The sequence below is a fragment of the Mya arenaria genome, chromosome 8, assembly GCF_026914265.1.
Source record: "Mya arenaria isolate MELC-2E11 chromosome 8, ASM2691426v1".
Taxonomy (NCBI): Eukaryota; Metazoa; Mollusca; class Bivalvia; order Myida; family Myidae; genus Mya; species Mya arenaria.
This window is the reverse complement of record NC_069129.1, coordinates 14580565-14600552: the sequence shown is the minus strand read 5'-3', so window position 1 is coordinate 14600552 and position 19988 is coordinate 14580565. Positions and strand designations below refer to the sequence as shown.

At 36.3% G+C, this 19988-nt stretch overlaps 1 protein-coding gene across 2 annotated transcripts in view; it reads left to right on the top strand.

Moving 5' to 3' along the window:
- The window catches only part of LOC128242293 (C-Maf-inducing protein-like), a 91570-nt gene that overhangs the window by 37424 nt on the left and 34158 nt on the right, over window positions 1–19988 (top strand). For both annotated transcript variants that reach the window (XM_052959389.1, XM_052959388.1), the window contains exons 4-8: window positions 1040–1111; window positions 5407–5496; window positions 5888–5995; window positions 14351–14431; window positions 16878–16981. In XM_052959389.1, the coding sequence (XP_052815349.1) occupies window positions 1040–1111; window positions 5407–5496; window positions 5888–5995; window positions 14351–14431; window positions 16878–16981 (455 nt within the window). The remainder of the gene's footprint in view (window positions 1–1039; window positions 1112–5406; window positions 5497–5887; window positions 5996–14350; window positions 14432–16877; window positions 16982–19988) is intronic.

Here is a 19988-nt window from a genome sequence, read left to right as displayed (position 1 = left end):
TTATGCTTCCCTCGGAAGAAGTGGCATTGTATTTCTTTGCATGTGTTGGTCAGTAAGTTGAAGAATAACGTTGAACAGCAGATGAGCTGTGTTGAATTTGAGGTCAAAGGTCAAGGTCTTAGTGACCATGAACACACAAACTTTTTCGATCTATAGAATGCTTGGACCTCAAAATTGGTGTGGAGGTTGGTCATGACCTGTACATAATTATTATTTTTTAGTTCAAAAGGTCAAGGTCACTAGATTGACCTCAATTCTAGTCCTCTTTCAAAATAGGTATTTAAATAATAGTATATATTGGTTACCACTTCAATTGATCTTGAAGGTGCTATCTGTATAATTTGCATTGCCCATAAGTTGTAAGAAAATGTTTGTTTCTACTAACCCAACCAGCACTTTTATTTGCCATAGTGTAACTTAAAATCTTTCCGTCATTTTCCTCTTTGTTAAAATTTTGCAATTTTATACATTTTATAATTAAAGTTTTCTACCTGAGTTATTTACCCCGATATAAAGGTCGGTTTGGTACAGAATCCTGGTTTTCAAAAAACATTTTTTGGCCTAATCTTAACTTCATATCATCCATTTGACTAATTCACTACTGTCTCGAGGACATATACATGTTTAACTGGAAACTATACCGACTATCCTCAAACTTGGAAGGGATGTTGGTCATAACATTAATATACCCCACAGACATTTAATGCAAAATGACTAATAGCTGTTATTATGGTGGCAAATATGTTTTACAAACATCTCCTGTATGCCTTGGTTTGCCAAGAAAAGCAGATGAGAAGTTGCTTCTATTTGTTTCAATCTTGTTAAGTCTGAGAAGCAGATGTGATAATATTTCTTGGCGGAAAATGTCAGGTGAATATTCCAATTCAAATAACAACAATTAATAACAAGGGAATAATGTTCTGGCAGCATTAATTAGAGTTCACTTCTTATAAATTGAATGCACTTGTAATCGTATGAAAACCAATTGGGCATCTGAAATAAAATTTAATGATGTTTTTTATTTTTTTATCTTTTTCAGAAACACATGTACAAATATCAGAAGCTTCTAACAAATACGAGACGACCAGAGGTCCTTATCAAAGAGATCAAGGTATGCAACAAACAACAACAGGGTTGGTGGTGGTGTGTAAGCTTATTTATACTTGTACGTGGGCCTTGCCCATTTGGCAAGTGCTCCGTTAAGATTGTTATTCATTTTAGGTTTTTTGAGCATAGTGCACGGACAGAATGTAACCCTGGTTAGAGCTACCCTGGTTCTATAACATGCACCAGCACTGTCACACTGGACCCCCATTTAAGTAGTTTTTAACTCACCTGAGCACAAAGTGCTCAAGGTGAGCTTTTGTGATTGGTCTATGTCCGGCGTCTGTCGTCCCTCGTTCGTCGTCAACAATTGGTTATAATCATCTTCTTCTCCTAAACCGCTTGGACAATTTTGATGAAACTTCATAGGAATGATCCTTGATTAGTGTTTTTTTTAAATTGTTCAAAGAAATATATTCCATGCAGAACTCTGGTTGCCATGGCAACCTAAAGGAAAATGTCAACAATAGGTTATAAACATCTTCTCCTAAGCCGCTTGGACAATTTTAATGAAACTTTATAGGAATGATCCTTGGTTGGTGCTTTTTCAAAATTGTTCAAAGAAATTAATTCCATGGAGAACTCTGGTTGCCATGGCAACCTAAAGGAAAATGTCAACAATTAGTTAGAATCATCTTCTCCTAAACCGCTTGGACAATTTTGATGAAACTTCATAGAAATGATCCTTGGTTGGTGCTTTTTCAAAATTGTTCAAAGAAATTAATTTCATGCAGAACTCAACTTTTTATGTACTTGTTCATAGGTCAATGTCACATTCCGGGACATTTGTCACATACTGTGACAGCTCTTGTTCAATATTCTTTGAGAAACAAGCTATATTGATAACAATGGTTAAACTGTTTCACTCAGGTGAGGGATTTAGGGCCATCATGGCCCTCTTGTTTAGTTATGCGAAGGGGAACCGAACCTGGGACCCCTGGATTAATAGTCAAGTGTGATATGAGTAGACCACGGATCTGCCACAGGGTTGGTATTCAAGCTTCAACTTATTTCAACAAGAAATCTGATTAGCTACATTGTTCTAAGATTCAATTAAGACCAATATTGAATACCAGCCCAGAACCATTTTGGTGTTTTTACTTCAGGTGAAGTTCTTATGAATTTCAATAAACAAATTTAAAATGAATTAACTATGTATTGAATAACCTCTAATGTTGTATTCTTCTTTATCATCATGATTAGTTATTTTATCATTTATAGAGCCAAATACCTTAAACATTGCTATAATACGCATTTATTTATTCATGAAGGACGTAACATCAAAAGTTGTTATGGCTAGTTATTTGAATCAAAGTATTTATTGACTCAAGGTGTGGGGTAACAGTGGTCAAAATTTACACAAGCCCGCAAGCCCTGCACTGGTAAAATGTTTTCCTGGCTTGCTCAAATTCTGCAATTTATATTGCTGGGTTTGTTAAAAAAAAAATTGATGCAAAGCAATAGTATAAGAATTCGGGCTTGTTCATCCAAAGTTCTTATTTCGATGACTGGGGTAATTAAATGCCAGAAGGTTCCAAGCCAAATTAAAATATAGATGGTTGAACCTTCTGTTATTATGATAAAATAGCGTCATTTATGATATACAATTGATTAACTACCCACAGATAAACACAGTCATATGTACCATTAGGGCTGTTTAAACAAATCATGTATGTGATTTATCTGCGGATTTTCGGTTTTGCGGAACGCGGAACTTATTGCTCCAGGGGAAAAAAAATAATTGTTGGGCTCCAGGGAAAAAAATAATTGGTTGTTACTTGATTTAAAGTCAGGAGAGCTCTGAAAAAAGGCTTCCAAAATGCCAGTTTTGCTTCTGCGGCTGGCTGCTTCACTCCCTTTGACTCCATATGGGACCTAGAGGGCCCCAAAACCCTTCGCCAAAATCATTTCAGCCCTTCTTGCTTAGTTCAATCACATTCCTGCAAATCTTGTATGCTTCTTTTAAAGTGTTTAATTGAAAACATTTATCCGTTTTCCGTTGAAAGAGCATGATTTCATTGAATTATCTGGATTTAAATATGTATGTAGTGTTTTTTCATGAAGAATTGTCTATGCCCATACAGATTATGAATTTATGACTATTTTGATCATTTAATAGAAAAAAATCCACATTGATCCACAGGATCTTCAGCGTCATATACCCCCGTTACACTACCACGCTATGTTTGGTTGTGTACCGTGGACAGTTTAGCTAGGAAAATATGGTAATCATGAACCATAAAATCATAAAATGAATCAATTAGGCACTTCCATTTGTTCCGCGAGGTACCAAGTGCTTTCCTGTAGAAAAACATTCTGGTGAAAGCCAGAATTGAACCGGGTCTTTCTTTTCAGTACAATAATTTTTGACAGCATTTGAGACCACATGGCCATAGAGGCTACTGACACTGCAAGTTATTGAAGAGTATTTAATTGTAACATGCAAATTCCTTTGAAGAAGAGTTGCTTTCCCTGCCTCATGCATACTCCTTAAAACAAGATTTTGTTAAGTCAATTGTCCCACGGTATTTCAATTAAATAGAACGGAATTAAATATGTCGGTTGCCGACGATTAGGGTCTTACATGAGCTGACATATGAATATAAAATTTTACGAATCAAAGACGCACTTTATGACTTTTCAGTAATGAGTTTCATAAACCTATGCATTAAATAGCAACTAATGTAAGATTATGATTATCTTTATAAAATGACACATTTGTTGCCATGATGATTTTATTGATTTTTCGGGTACCTGTTTGACGCTGAATTGATAAATGACGTCAATGTCAAGCGTAATATAGGAACATTTGTACTGGTTTAATTAACCGGGAAACGAGGAACATCGTGTGATAAAGCATTGTAATTATACATGGAAAAAAACAACACGATAATATAAATCACATCTGTCTGAGACCTGTCGCAGTCATAGTCATTATTTTCTTAATATGGAAATAACTCTTCATTATCAATATTTTCCAATAAACAATGGTTTGCTCAGACTCTGAAATCAGTATAAATTAAAAAGGAAACAGAAGTTTCTCATAACCATCATTATTTACTTCCTCAAAGGGGCAGGATAAATGTTGGTTAAAGGTGCGAAATATAGGCTGATGCCAAAAAAATAATTGTGTTTTTAATTTTAATGCATTATTATGTTTAACTCATTTGACTACCAAATGATAACCTAAAAAACGAAATGATTTGTGTACCGAATAAAAAAATATTAGCCTTTATAAATGTTTTTTTTTTTTACATGGCAATAAATTGCCAAGTGAAAATGCGCTTAAATATCTCTAATATTTTTTATTTTTTTTCAAATAATATGTTTGTTGTTTTTTATCATCTAAGATAAATATATGTTAAACATAATGATGCATTACAAAAAAAAAAAAAAAAATAAAATATTTTGGCATAAACTTTGATTGTGTCCCTTTACAGCTAACAATTTATTGCTGTTAAGGACTTAACACTATCTCAAGTATATTGTTCCGTATACAATGCAAAAATAAGTACTAGCACATGTAACTCTGCACGCTGCTAATATTTGCCTATCTGGTTGTTTTGTTTCGCTTGTAATAAAACTGCCAATAAATAACAGTTTCTAGATATTGAAGCAATACATCTCAAATGCAATATGTTAGCAATTTAAGATGGGTGTTTCATAATGTCTTTATATTTTCAGAACATGATCAATGGTTTGCTGCACAAACGTAATATTCATTTATATTTTCAGACCATGATCAATGGTTTGCTGCACAAACGTAATATTCATTTATATTTTCAGAACATAATGAATGGTTTGCTGCACAAACGTAATATTCATTTATATTTTCAGAACATGATCAATGGTTTGCTGCACAAACGTAATATTCATTTATATTTTCAGAACATGATCAATGGTTTGCTGCACAAACGTAATATTCATTTATATTTTCAGAACATGATCAATGGTTTGCTGCACAAACGTAATATTCATTTATATTTTCAGAACATAATGAATGGTTTGCTGCACAAACGTAATATTCATTTATATTTTCAGAACATAATGAATGGTTTGCTGCACAAACGTAATATTCATTTATATTTTCAGAACATGATCAATGTTTCACTGCTCATGTCTAAAATGATCTTCATATTTTCAGAAAATGATCGATGTTTTGTTTCACATGTCTAAAATGTTCTTTTTATTTTCAGAACATGATCAATGTTTCACTGCAGATTTTTGAAATTTTCTTCATATTTTCAGAACATGCTCAAATTGTTTCGTTTCACATGTCTAAAATGTTCTTTTTATTTTCAGAACATGATCGATGTTTCGCTGCACACGCCAATTCAAGATCCAAGTGTATACCAGTTTCCACTGGACTTGGTTTCAGAACTTTTGCAAATGGTAAATAGTAAGGGCTTGTATTGATGTTTAACAGGGATTAACAGGGATTTTGTAATTGCTTTGTGAATCATTTCTTATATCTATTTGGCATTTAAGATCATATATGTATCTTTTTCTGGACTGATAGTATATTTTACAGTCTCTAAAGAATACCAGTATAAACCTTATGATTTTGTATTCGACATTATCATTGGATCTTTCCTGTCACCCGGCTAAATAACCAACTTTGTTTTAAATAATCGACTGAATCCAAGTAAACATCCTTTTGATTGTCCTAGATCATTTTTCATTGGTACAAGCATTAGAAGTATTCAAATCCAGGCAGCATGGTGTTCTGTCAATAACTTGAGCAAACATAGAGTTATAAACCCCTCAACTCCTTGTATTTCAGAAGGCAGATGTTATAACGAAGGTGGCACATGAAAATATAATCATCACGCTAGCTCCACTGCTGGAGAATAATCACCCGACACAGGAAATATGCGACTTTTTCAGCAAGGTAGTCGTCATTCTTTGGTGCTATTTATTGTTTTGCTTGGTCCTTTTTTTTGCAATTTTTGCTTTTAGTCAATTTCTAGAATTTAAAAGTTTGCGGCACCATTATTTAGTCGTAATTTTTTGGTGCTGTTTATTGTTTTTCTTGGTTCTGTTTTGCAATTTTTGCTTTTAGCCAATTTCTAGAATTTTAAAATTTGCGGCGCCATTATTTAATCAGCTAAAAGCAAAAGTAAATAACATCCACAGAGAGATGTATGTTCTCATTGTCTGGGCCACCATAGGTGCTTAAGTGACTTTATGACTGAGTCACATACGCAGCATAATGATGTTGAACGTAAAATTTGTGTCGTATTCTGTCATTGTCTGTGTCGTCCTTGTTGCCATATTAATTTAGTAATGTTGTCTGCAAAACATTATAAATGACTTGCAGACACAAATGTGTCTGTTGTTAGGAGTTTTTATTCATGTTGTCTGTGTCTATCAAGTTTTCTTGTTCTTGCGATTCGAAAATTTGTATGATTGACTTAATGACGGTGCCTGTTGATATAAAACGTAGGCTCAAATATGAACACAGTTGCATTTATTGGTAAAAGAGTTGTTATAATTAACAAATGGTTAGCAGAACATATATTTATCCACTCAAGAATTATGCAGCTATGCTTTTTTTGTCTGTTCTGATTAAAATAAGTTAAATGATTTTGGTTGTTATTTTATTTGTTGTAAGTATTGACACTCCAGTTTTGTCCATATTGAAAGTTAGGGGAGCCCCGTTTGAAACCCATGAGGGGCCTAAAGCGCTCCCTAAACCCAAAATGGTTTCAGCCATCCAGCTGCCTGGGTCAGTCACCTCCCTGAACTATATTTTTTACTCCAGTTGAGACCCCTTAGTTTTATTTCTTTTATTTCTTTGCAAAATAAAATACACATGAATATTATGACCATAAAAAAATCTGATAATATAATAGTAGCTAGAATAATGTTTGCCGGTTACTATGGTTAAAATGATCAATTACATGTCGTGATAGAGGTGATAGCGAATGCAAACCATTTATTTTTTATGTCATGATTTCTATATATTCATGAAATACATCAGTCAAACAGCAGTCTGATATTATTGAAACGCTGTAGTTTTGCAGGGTCCTTATTTTCACAAACATTGTATTCCATTGAATTTCACAAGGTTTAGTAACAGTTGAGAAACTGTGGTGATATTAATACAGATACCTAATATTCAGTAGATTTTTTCATCTAATATTTTATTTGATAATGCGCCATGATGGTATTAGGAGTATCGTATCACAGTGAAAATTAAACCCTTAAGAAGTAAAAACTATCTATGGTAGATGATTAAAAGCAAAAACACTCGACGGATGCAAAAATTTAGAAAGCAATGAATAATAACTTGAGGTTAAGATCTATTGACAGATTAATATAAATTGGAAAACAGTAGAATATATATATTTAGAATATTTTCTGCAATAGAAGTCATGAACTCATCTGCATTTTCAATATATTTCGTGATAAATCTTTGTTGTTTTAGGAGATAAAATTCTATTATTTCCCAGGTGAAAAGCAAAATAATAATAACGTTGGTTATTTGATTATGATATTAAGTTTTCATGGGCAATAAAAATTTACTTGAAAGTCATATTTTCCTTGTCTTTTTATGTTCATTTGATGACGTATATCCTTTGAATCATTTAATTGAACTTTTCCTGAACATGACAGCATATTGCTTGATAAACTGCCTTTATCTATTGAACAGGAAGTATTTCAGTACCTCCTAGATATGTTTTGGGTTTCATATAAGTGCTGTTTCATATAATGGCTTAAAAAAATGTTTCTGTTTGATTCCACATATCTCACCAACCCTATATTTTCCTTCCAACCCTACACTTTATTTGCCAAAGTGTGGATTTTTTTCGTTATTTTTTTTTCCTAAAAAAATGAAATTTTGAGGGAAAATGTTAAAATTTGACCATTATATATATATATATATATATATATATATATATATATATATATATATATAAAACAATACCCAAATAAAGCATGGTTTGAAACAGAATCATGTTTCTCAAAAAAAAATTAAATACCCACCTTCCATCCATTCCACCATCTTTTTTTTTTATGATCTTTGTGGGAACAAGTGCTGTTGTCTGCTTTATATTGTCACGTTAAAAGTTCACCGTGCTTTCTTTTTACTATCATTTTGGGAATGATCTTTTAGCATGTTAGAGTCGGAAAATGTGCCATTTTGACTAAAAGAGATAATTTTAATTTTGCCGAGAAATGAACAAGAGTCAGCAGCTTTAAAAATAAGACAAAAAATATAATAAAATGTACCACTCTTTCATACAAAAAAGGTTTGTGGGTCAAGTTATATTATAAGAAAAAAAAAAAAAATAAAAATCAAAACAAAATTAGGAATATTATTTTTCAGATTGGTATAAGAGTGAATGCTAGCATTTGGAATGGGGCCAAATTCCAACCCATATTGATTAGGACAACCAAAAATGTAATTTAGTTTTGCTGAATTTCAGTATAGAAATTTAAACTTTTAATTATAATTCTTATCAAAGTACAAATTTAAATGCGAATAACATGTGCGATTGTAGCACTTTAATATCTGAATATGCACTGAAAGCAAAAACATTATGCTATCATATATTGCACATTTATAATGCCTTCAAAAGTATTTCTTTTTTGTGTTTGACATTTATATCAAATATTAGAATTTCCTCCTCCTGTAAAAACCTATACAAACAAAAGTCACAGTAGAAATATAGAGAAAAAAAGTTCTTACAATGTGTTAATGTACTTCTAGCTGGTACGTACATAATGGTCCATTTATTAATATTAGATTCATTAAATATTAAGTATGCATTAGGGACAGATTCAATAGACAGAATTTTTTAGTGTACTTATAGGAATGAAATAAATTTTCAACCAATAGCAAAGCAGTATTTTAAAAATAATTGACTCCTAAATTCTTTGTTGATCCTGATATTAAAGTGTACTATAATGGTTGAAATCAATTTCAAACAAATCAGATGGTAGCAAAACTGCACTCTCACAGATTGAAGGTATTGACAACTTTTTATTTTTTGTCTTGGAATGAGGAAATTTTTGTGAATGCTTGGAAACCAGTTATATAAGACTGCTGACAAAAATTAGATCACAGATTTTTATATTTAAGTTAAAAAAATTGATGTTTATGCATTTTTCTTTACCATCACACTTTAAGCCATAAAACATTAATTTTTGAATGGAAATATAAAACTCTGCGATCTGATCTTTTGTCAGCAATCTTTTAGCATTGGTTTGCAGATATTTACGCAAAAATTTGCTCTTTCCAAGACAATTTTTTTTTGGGGGGAAATCAATATATATGTGAGAGTGCAGCTTTAATTGATCAACGTTTTACCTTCCATACTTTGTGGTTGAAACGCCAATTATTTTTCTGTTCTCTTTAAAAAATTGAAAAAAAAATGGTTTGTCTGATTATTATGTAACGTAAGAGTCATTTTTCTACAACAGCACAGTTTGATGTAAGGGGATATTTGCAATACTGCAGTTCTACTTAGAATACAAACTTAAATGTTGCAAAATGACTTTTAATACTTTGCATGAATATTCAAAAAAGATGAGCTTTGCACAAGTCAGCATCTTTTTTGGCTTGGTAACTTGTTATAAAACAATGGATTTGGTATTGTACGTTTTAAGATTCGTATTCAGGTATAGGAGTAATCTTAAACTATTTTTACACTCCTACATACAGGGTACAGCAGGTGGAACAATCAGCCCTCTATATGCTTACCAAATATTGCTCTTCCTGAGCAAATTTGAGAACACTGTGCACATATTATTTAATTAATGTTCAAAATTTTTACATGACAACAACAACACCGTCATTCCCTTGTTGCTGTCATGCCCTTGTTGCTGTCATGCCCTCGTGACTGTCTTGCCCTTATTGCTGTAATGCCCTCGTGGCTGTCATGACCTTGTGGCTGTCATGCCCTTGTTGCTGTCATGCCCTAGCTGCTGTCATGCCCTTGTTGATGTCATGCCCTTGTTGATGTCATGCCCTAGCTGTTGTCATGCCGTTGTTGCTGTCATGCCGTTGTTGCTGTCATGCCCTCATGACTGTCTTGCCCTTATTGCTGTCTTGCCCTTATTGCTGTCATGACCTTCTGGCTGTCATGACCTTCTGGCTGTCATGACCTGGCTGTCATGCCCTTGTTGCTGTCATGCCCTTGTTGCTGTCATGCCCTCGTGGCTGTTATGACCTGGCTGTCATGCCCTTGTTGCTGTCATGCCGTTGTTGCTGTCATGCCCTTGTTGTTATCATGCCCTTGTTGCTATCATGCCCTCCTGACTGTCTAGCCTTTATTGCTGTCATGCCCTCGTGGCTGTCTTGCCCTTATGGCTGCCATGCCCTTGTTGCTATCATGCCCTTATTGCTGTCATGCCCTTGTGACTGTCTTGCCCTTATTGCTGTCATGCCCTTATTGCTGTCATGCCCTCGTGGCTGTCTTGCCCTTATTGCTGTCATGCCCTTGTTGCTATCATGCCCTCATGGCTGTCTTGCCCTTATTGCTGTCTTGCCCTTATTGCTGTCATGCCCTCGTGACTGTCTTGCCCTTATTGCTGTCATGCCCTTGTGATTGTCTTGCCCTTATTGCTGTCATGCCCTTGTTGCTATCATGCCCTCATGGCTGTCATGCCCTCGTGGCTGTCTTGCCCTTATTGCTGTCATGGCCTCGTGACTGTCTTGCCCTTATTGCTGCCATGCCCTCGTGACTGTCTTGCCCTTATTGCTGCCATGCCCTCTTGACTGTCTTGCCCTTATTGCTGTCATGCCCTCCTGACTGTCTTGCCCTTATTGCTGCCATGCCCTCGTGACTGTCTTGCCCTTATTGCTGTCATGCCCTCCTGACTGTCTTGCCCTTATTGCTGCCATGCCCTCCTGACTGTCTTGCCCTTATTGCTGTCATGCCCTCCTGACTGTCTTGCCCTTATTGCTGCCATGCCCTCGTGACTGTCTTGCCCTTATTGCTGTTATGCCATCGTGACTGTCTTGCCCTTATTGCTGCCATGCCCTCGTGACTGTCTTGCCCTTATTGCTGTCATGCCCTTGTGATTGTCTTGCCCTTATTGCTGTCATGCCCTTGTTGCTATCATGCCCTCATGGCTGTCATGCCCTCGTGGCTGTCTTGCCCTTATTGCTGTCATGGCCTCGTGACTGTCTTGCCCTTATTGCTGCCATGCCCTCTTGACTGTCTTGCCCTTATTGCTGTCATGCCCTCATGGCTGTCTTGCCCTTATTGCTGTCTTGCCCTTATTGCTGTCATGCCCTCGTGACTGTCTTGCCCTTATTGCTGTTATGCCCTCGTGACTGTCTTGCCCTTATTGCTGCCATGCCCTCGTGACTGTCTTGCCCTTATTGCTGTCATGCCCTCCTGACTGTCTTGCCCTTATAGCTGTCATGCCCTCCTGACTGTCTTGCCCTTATTGCTGCCATGCCCTCGTGACTGTCTTGCCCTTATTGCTGTCATGCCATCGTGACTGTCTTGCCCTTATTGCTGCCATGCCCTCGTGACTGTCTTGCCCTTATTGCTGCCATGCCCTCGTGACTGTCTTGCCCTTATTGCTGCCATGCCCTCCTGACTGTCTTGCCCTTATTGCTGTCATGCCCTCGTGACTGTCTTGCCCTTATTGCTGCCATGCCCTCGTGACTGTCTTGCCCTTATTGCTGCCATGCCCTCGTGACTGTCTTGCCCTTATTGCTGCCATGCCCTCCTGACTGTCTTGCCCTTATTGCTGTCATGCCCTCCTGACTGTCTTGCCCTTATTGCTGCCATGCCCTCGTGACTGTCTTGCCCTTATTGCTGTTATGCCATCGTGACTGTCTTGCCCTTATTGCTGCCATGCCCTCGTGACTGTCTTGCCCTTATTGCTGTCATGCCATCGTGACTGTCTTGCCCTTATTGCTGCCATGCCCTCGTGACTGTCTTGCCCTTATTGCTGCCATGCCCTCGTGACTGTCTTGCCCTTATTGCTGTCATGCCCTCCTGACTGTCTTGCCCTTATTGCTGCCATGCCCTCGTGACTGTCTTGCCCTTATTGCTGTTATGCCCTCGTGACTGTCTTGCCCTTATTGCTGCCATGCCCTCGTGACTGTCTTGCCCTTATTGCTGTTATGCCCTCGTGACTGTCTTGCCCTTATAGCTGTCATGCCCTCCTGACTGTCTTGCCCTTATTGCTGCCATGCCCTCGTGACTGTCTTGCCCTTATTGCTGCCATGCCCTCGTGACTGTCTTGCCCTTATTGCTGTCATGCCCTCGTGACTGTCTTGCCCTTATTGCTGCCATGCCCTTGTGATTGTCTTGCCCTTATTGCTGTCATGCCCTCGTGACTGTCTTGCCCTTATTGCTGTCATGCCCTCGTGACTGTCTTGCCCTTATTGCTGTCATGCCCTTGTGACTGTCTTGCCCTTATTGCTGTCATGCCCTCGTGGCTGTCATGACCTTGTGGCTGTCATGACCTGGCTGTCATGCCTTGTTGCTGTCATGCCCTTGTTGTTGTCATACACTCGTGGCTGTCATGCCCCTGTTGCTGTTATGCCCTTGTTGCTATCATGCCCTTGTGATATTTTCTTGAAGAAAACAGAAGGAGGACAATTCAATCAATGCTGTAAGGCATTTATCAATTCAGAAGTTATTTCAGTGACAATTTATTTCAGCTAAATAAACAAAGCAGAAAACAATATGTTCGATATCAAGGGGCATGCCTTATGTCAGTAAACAACAATGATCGATTTCAACTGTTATATACGTTATCATTTTATTGGGGGTCTTTATGCATATAAACATTCACCTAGCTGCGCTATTTGTAGGTCTTTATGACTATTAAACAATCACCTAGCTGCGCTATTTGTAGGTCTTTATGACTATTAAACAATCACCTAGCTGCGCTATTTGTAGGTCTTTATGACTATTAAACAATCACCTAGCTTCGCTATTTGGAGGTCTTTTATGAATATTAAACGTTCACCTAGCTGCCCTATTTGGAGGTCTTTATGAATATTATATTTTCAGAAACGTAAAAATGAAACACTTATGACCATAATACGTTTAATATATCATAAATGTACACTTCTAACATGATGTTGATTTAAGTTTTGCGGGGCCTGCAGACACAATACAAACAAAATACAAACAAAATAAATAATTTTCAATATACATGTATATTGTTATGCAATGAGTCACGATTCAAACATATCGGAAGATGTTGCTTGTGATGATAATCACAATTGCCGGAAGGAAGTTCATTTAAGGAATGGATGTTGAGGTGTAAATATTTTGGTATGAACTGTACATAGGGTTCCTGGTATTACAAAGGAATATTGTGTGTCAAGTATTGGGCAAACAACAATGAAATATGTTCAGAATATATCGCTAAATAAATTCTACTGATCATGATCTCTTTTTTTGCAATCGGATAACAAAATATTCTCGATTTTTCTTGATAACATCTTCCTATACACCTGTTTCCTTCTTGCTGACGATGCATAATTTAATACTTGTTGTGATAGCATGATAGAAATAGAGAAAAAAGAGGCCCCCTCCTTTCAACCGAGTTCAGATTTCAATGTTATGTCATAATATCTGTCATACACATGCATTTGACAATGTGACTTCCAACAACTGATGATACATCATTTAATTGAAGCATATTAACTATTCATAGATAATAGCTAAATTATAGGAATGACGTCACCATTACGTCATATGTACTTCCGTTGTGTGGAAAATTCTCAATATAAAAAAAAATGTTCTTATGATTGATAGACATGTTTTCACATGCTCAATACACTGTAAATCAAAACTATCATTATTCCTGAAACTTTTATACCTAAAGTATCTATTCTTGCTTGATTTATCATTTAGAGTAGAGATTTAAGCATAAACCACTGCCCTATAGTTGAAAGGTCATTTTGGAAGATCTGTCATGGCGGACGGTGCAATTTTTAGAGTTTGTTTTTCAAGTGGAGTGATTTTTTTTAGGAATAACTTGACCCCCCTTTTTTATTGGCTTTAAAGGTAATTTAAAGCTTGTACTTTAAGAATATATGTGGTTATCATAGCCTGCATTCGCTCGAAATGCCTTTAAATGTTGTCTAAAACTTATAATTTTACATTGAATTATATAGCCTAAGGGAATAACAATGGTGGTGTGTAACCTAATAATTGTTTTTAATAAATCGTGCATGCTGTTTCCTGTATCATTGTGCCCATTTTTATCTCTCGGCATTGTAAATAACATTTGATTGTGGATGTTTGTATCTTTTCAGCATTGCAAGAACAGTCCGCGATCGAGTATTGTGATCGAATTGTTTACACCAGTTGTACAGAGAATCCTTAAACACAATATGGTGAGAGCAGAATTGTAATTTTGCACGTTTCATTTGTACATAATTGCTGTCTTTGTTACCATGGTACATTTTTACCTCCTCTGCTTTTCAAGTAAAGAGTAGCTGGGTTTTTTTTCATAGAAAAAAGTTGAGGTATTGTCAAAGCTTTCGTATTTTCTGCAATGCCTTTAACCATGGCTGCAACTAAAAAAACTTTATAATTCACATGAAAATTGGTCACGTTTTACCAGTGACAATTTGCATGATGCAACATCGGCTTTAGACGGTCCTTGATTTTTACCAACTTTGTCAAAAGAATGTATTGAATGCAGGTCGACATGCATTTGTTTATCCAAGGTTGTCACATGACTAGTAAATCTTTTCATTGATGTATTAGTCATAAAATTTTCATATCAGAGTGATTTGGTGTCATGTCAATTGCATATGGTGAGGAACTTTTGCTTGAACATTGTTTAGATACCCCTTGATCAGCTGGCCCCAATTTCTCGAAACTTCTTAAGCTTAAAAGGCTTAAGCTGCTTATTTCGATAAGCCAAAATACATAGTTATAGTGATTTTTTTTTAATGAAGAATGGTTTACTGCGATAATCCTAACGATAACTTTTATCTAAAGTATTAAAACTTTCAAAGGAGTATATAAAACGCAAAATATTGAAAGACAAAAATAGTGGGTTTAGCTTAATCCTGTTATAAGAGACTTAAGAAGTTTCGAGAAATTGGGGCCAGAAGAAAAATGGACTAGCTTTGATATCCAGTTCTTGTGTTCTTGTTGATTTAAGTTCTGTTGAAAATTATGACAATTAAAAAGGTTTTAAAACAATAGACCATAACAACAATTGAACAGTCAAACTTGTTGGCTTGATATCTCAGGGACCGCCAAAATACTTTGAGCCTCGCGAACATCAAGCCAAGAGGGAATGCTTACATACAATAAAACAAAATTAGTCCTTTACATCAAGTTCGAGCCAATGTGGAAGTCGAGCCAAGGGGCATCGAGCCAACGAGTTTAAACTGTAATTTACTACACATCCAGAAGAATGAATGGACATATTTGAACTAAAGTCTATTTATCATTTCTTTTTCTTAGAAAAAATTGTTCATAGTCATAACCTTGATGTCCCAGTCAGCCATATCTGAAACTACATACACGATATTCAAATGAAACTTGGTACAAATGTTGCAAGAGACAATAGGCATATGTAAAGTATGGCTCAAAATTCTGACTTTAATAATTGTTGAGTTATGCCCCTTGTTCAATTGTAAACAAAACAGATGTGGTTTTAGCTTAGAAGTATTTTTATCCCACCCCAGATAATTAGATTCAAATATTTGGCCATGCTGGAAATCCTTATCTTGCCTGTGGGCAAAGATAAGAAAAATACCTGTTTGGAACTCATGCAATTACCTCCCTTGTTGGAGACCGTCATCTGTAGCACCATGGAAATCTTGTCTTGTGGCAATATTTAAAATCCAAAAAATCATTTCTTGCTTCAAATGGTGTTCAATGAGGTGCGAGAAAAAGCATCTACCATAGCTGCGTGTGTAAGATAGGTTCATCCCAACCCTCGTGCAGGGTGTTCTGTGGAAATTGGTTAACCTCGTTTCGGCAAAACACCCTATGCTTGGGTTGAGATTATAAGTATCTTCCATGGCCGAGAGTGTAAGATAGGTTAATTCCCATAGGTTAATTCCCACCCAAAAAAGGCTTTGTTGAGGTTAAAAGTTTTTCTGCAGTTTGTGAAATATTTCTGGAGTGAAGGGATAGTTTCTAGAGAAAAAGGATAGTTCCGCGAAGGCTTAATTTCAGCCTCGCAAATTAGCATAAGATAAGAAAAAAAAAATCTGTTTGAAATCCGTGTTACGGTGAAATATGAGCCTTATAGAATGCAAATATATTTATTTTTAGTCTATTCAGTTTTACCATGACAATAAAAATACTGCTAATAATTAAAAAAAAAATAGATTTAGAGTTTGAAGAATGGTGACTTATGCCATATTTTTGCCATTTTTCATTAATTTGATAAAAAAAATGACTGGCCTACCATATAAAAATAATTAAACCACAATTTCATATTGTGTATGTGAAAAGCTAAACGTATGCCAAATATGAACACTGGTGAAGAAGCGGGCCTATCCGAATAATGAACGTTACAGTTCTCTCATTCATATAAAAAATTCAAAACCCTACTATTTTACCATCGGTACGTACGGTAATTTCCTGCATCAAGTATTTCTTCATTGTTGGGGAAAATAAAAAATAATAGTCATCATATTTGCATTATTTAAGGAATAAATTTTATTTTATAAGCCAACTTTTAAATCATTTTCTGACAATTAATATTCAATTGAAAATTTGATTTTTTTTATGCTGGTCAATGAGATGGCCTGGTATGCCATAAGTTTGCTAGAATTAAGTGGTTTAAGATACATTGTAATGTGTTTTCAGGATTTTGGAAAATTTCCCCGAATGCGGCAATTTGTTCAAGAATACATCCAGGCGTTGAATTGCCAGAACGCGGGCATCGAAGTGGTCAAAGACTTCATACGCAGGTATTATATTGCTGTGTTAAAAGTGTTAGATGTTGGGAAATTGTTGTGTGAACCAGTGTTAGAAACTAATGATGGTTCAGGATCCTGAGGACAGCATATTTCATGGACAGACTCTTTTTTTAAAAGAACCTCACAGTCAGGTGTTCCAACGGCACATCGTAATGATTTGACAGAAAGTGAAATGCATGTTAAGTTATAGTAGAAATAAATTGTCCAAGAAAACGGGTCTACATAAACTAAATTCTAACTCTCAAGTATCCAAAATGATGATGAAATTGCCAAAACATGCAAACAATGAAACCCTGGTGCATACTCAATGTGTTTCATACACATAATTTATGCTCATAGTATTTCATCCATATAATTAGGATTCTAAGCATTTTGTGAAATTTAGATGCTTAAAGCAGCATTAAATATACACCTTTAAAATATTGAGCTAAATAATTGAGGAGCCTTCTACACCATGTGTCCTGTTGAGATCTTTGTACAAATGCATATAAAACCAATACTTACACATAGAACAATGGCAGATTTTCAAAGGTTTCAATTGTCATGTTCTTTCGGCGTCCCTAGGAAAAATAATGAGTGTCCAACACTGGTGAACATGGGAAAATGATTACCCTCTTGTCTAGTCAGTGTTTGTGACATCAGAAAGGTTGTTTTAAAGAATATTGGCATGGTGCTGATATTTGGAAATACAAAAAAATGTTGCAACTCAGAAATTATTGTCAAATAAGACTCCGTAATAGCAGCATGGGAAGGTGTGTCACACTTGTATAGCAGCATGGGAAGGTGTGTCACAATTGTATAGCACCTTGGGAAGGTGTGTCACACTTGTATAGGTGTGTCACACTTGTATTGCACCATGGGAAGGTGTGTCACACTTGTATAACACCTTGGAAAGGTGTGTCACACTTGTATAGCACCTTGGGAAGGTGTCACACTTGTATAGCACCATGGGAAGGTATGTCACACTTGTATAGCACCTTGGGAAGGTGTGTCACACTTGTATAGCACCTTGGGAAGGTGTGTCACACATGTATAGCATTGTGGGAAAGTGTGTCACACTTGCATAGCACCATGGGAATGTGTGTCACACTTGCATAACACCATGGAAAGTTGTGTCACAATTACATAGCAACATGAAAAGGTGTGTCACACATGTATAGCATTGTTGGAAAGTGTGTCACACTTGCATAGCACCATGGAAAGGTGTGTCATACTTGCATAACACCATGGGAAGGTGTGTCATACCTGTCATCACCGTGGGAAGGTGTGTCACAATTGTATAGCACAATGGGAAGGGTAGTGACACTTGTATAGCACCATGGAAATAAGGTGTATCACACTCGTATAGCACCATGGGAAGGTGTGTCACACTTGTAAAGCACCTTGGCTCAAGGTGTGTCGCACTTGTATATCACCATGGGAAAGTGTGTCACACTTGTGAAGCACCATGGGAAGGTGTGTCACACTTGTATTTCACCATGGGATAGTGTGTCACACTTGTATAGCATATTGGGAAGGTGTGTCACACTTGTATATCACCATAGGAAGGTGTGTCACACTTTTATATCACCATGGGAAGGTGTGTCACACATGTATAGCACATTGGAAAGTGTGTCACACTTGTATAGCACCATGGGAAGGTATGTCACACTTGTAAAGCACCATGGGAGGGTGTGACACACTTGTATACCATAGTGGGGAGGTGTGTCACACATGTATAGCACATTGGAAAGGTGTGTCACACTTGTAAAGCACATTAGAAAGGTGTGTCACACTTGTAAAGCACCATGGGAGGGTGTGACACACTTGTATACCATAGTGGGGAGGTGTGTCACACCTGTATAGCATCGTGGGATGGTGTATCACACTTGTATAGCACCTTGGGAAGGTGTCACACTTGTAAAGCACCATGGGAAGGTGTGTCACACTTGTAAAGCACCATGGGAAGGTGTGTCACACTAGTATAGCACCATGGGAAAGTGTGTCACACTTATAAAGCACCTTGGCTCAAGGTTAGTGGCACTTGTATATCACCATGGGAGAGTGTGTCACACTTGTAAAGCACCATGGGAAAGTGTGTCACACCTTTATATCACCATGGGAAAGTGTGTCATACTTGTTTAGCACATTGGGAAGGTGTGTCACACTTGTATATCACCATGGGAAGGTGTGTCTCACTTGTATAGCACCTTTTGAATGTGTGTCAACCTGTTTAGCACCATGGGAAGGTGTGTAGAACAAAAAACTATAAAATGTGTGCTGTTAACTCTTAAATCAAAGTCACACTTGGAGGTCAAGGTTGTACAATATGGACTTCATGGTAATAATTCCTGTCTCAGCAATAACTTTTTAACTATCAATGGAATTTCAATCAATTTCACCCTGTTATAGAGTATCATGGGAAGTTGTCACATTTTGGGCTCTGAAAGGTCAAAGTCACACTTGGAGGTCATGTAATACATTATGGATAGGGGTTTTATAGTACCCTTAATAGTTTGCCAATTCAACGGCATTTGGTATGTGTCAGTAACGGCTCTTGTATACATATATAAAGCTTGCATTTGATGATGTACAATTTATGGATTCATACACATATGATATCAATGAAGTATGACATATTTTGTCCAAATGACCTTGGACATAAAAGTTGTCTTTTTTAATCAACAATGTTTTCAATTTCAAGAAACAGTTGTTATTAAAATCTGCATTTTCCACAAACCATGTTCCCGCAGTTTTTAATTGAGAAGAAATTTTATGGGAAATGATTAAAACCTCAGCTTTTTTGTGTAATTATTATTTTCTTCGCATGTTTTGAAATGTGCAGAGTTTGTTATGTCTAATAAAAAAAATTATAATTGCAAACGTTTGCATTATCTTAAAACTTGAAACATTGGCCAAACTTAAGAAACTTTTAAAGATATGATCACCAATCTTGGTTTGAATGCTTACTATGATAGTACAAGTTAATAAGAAAAGTTCCATAACTCTGGCTATCTCA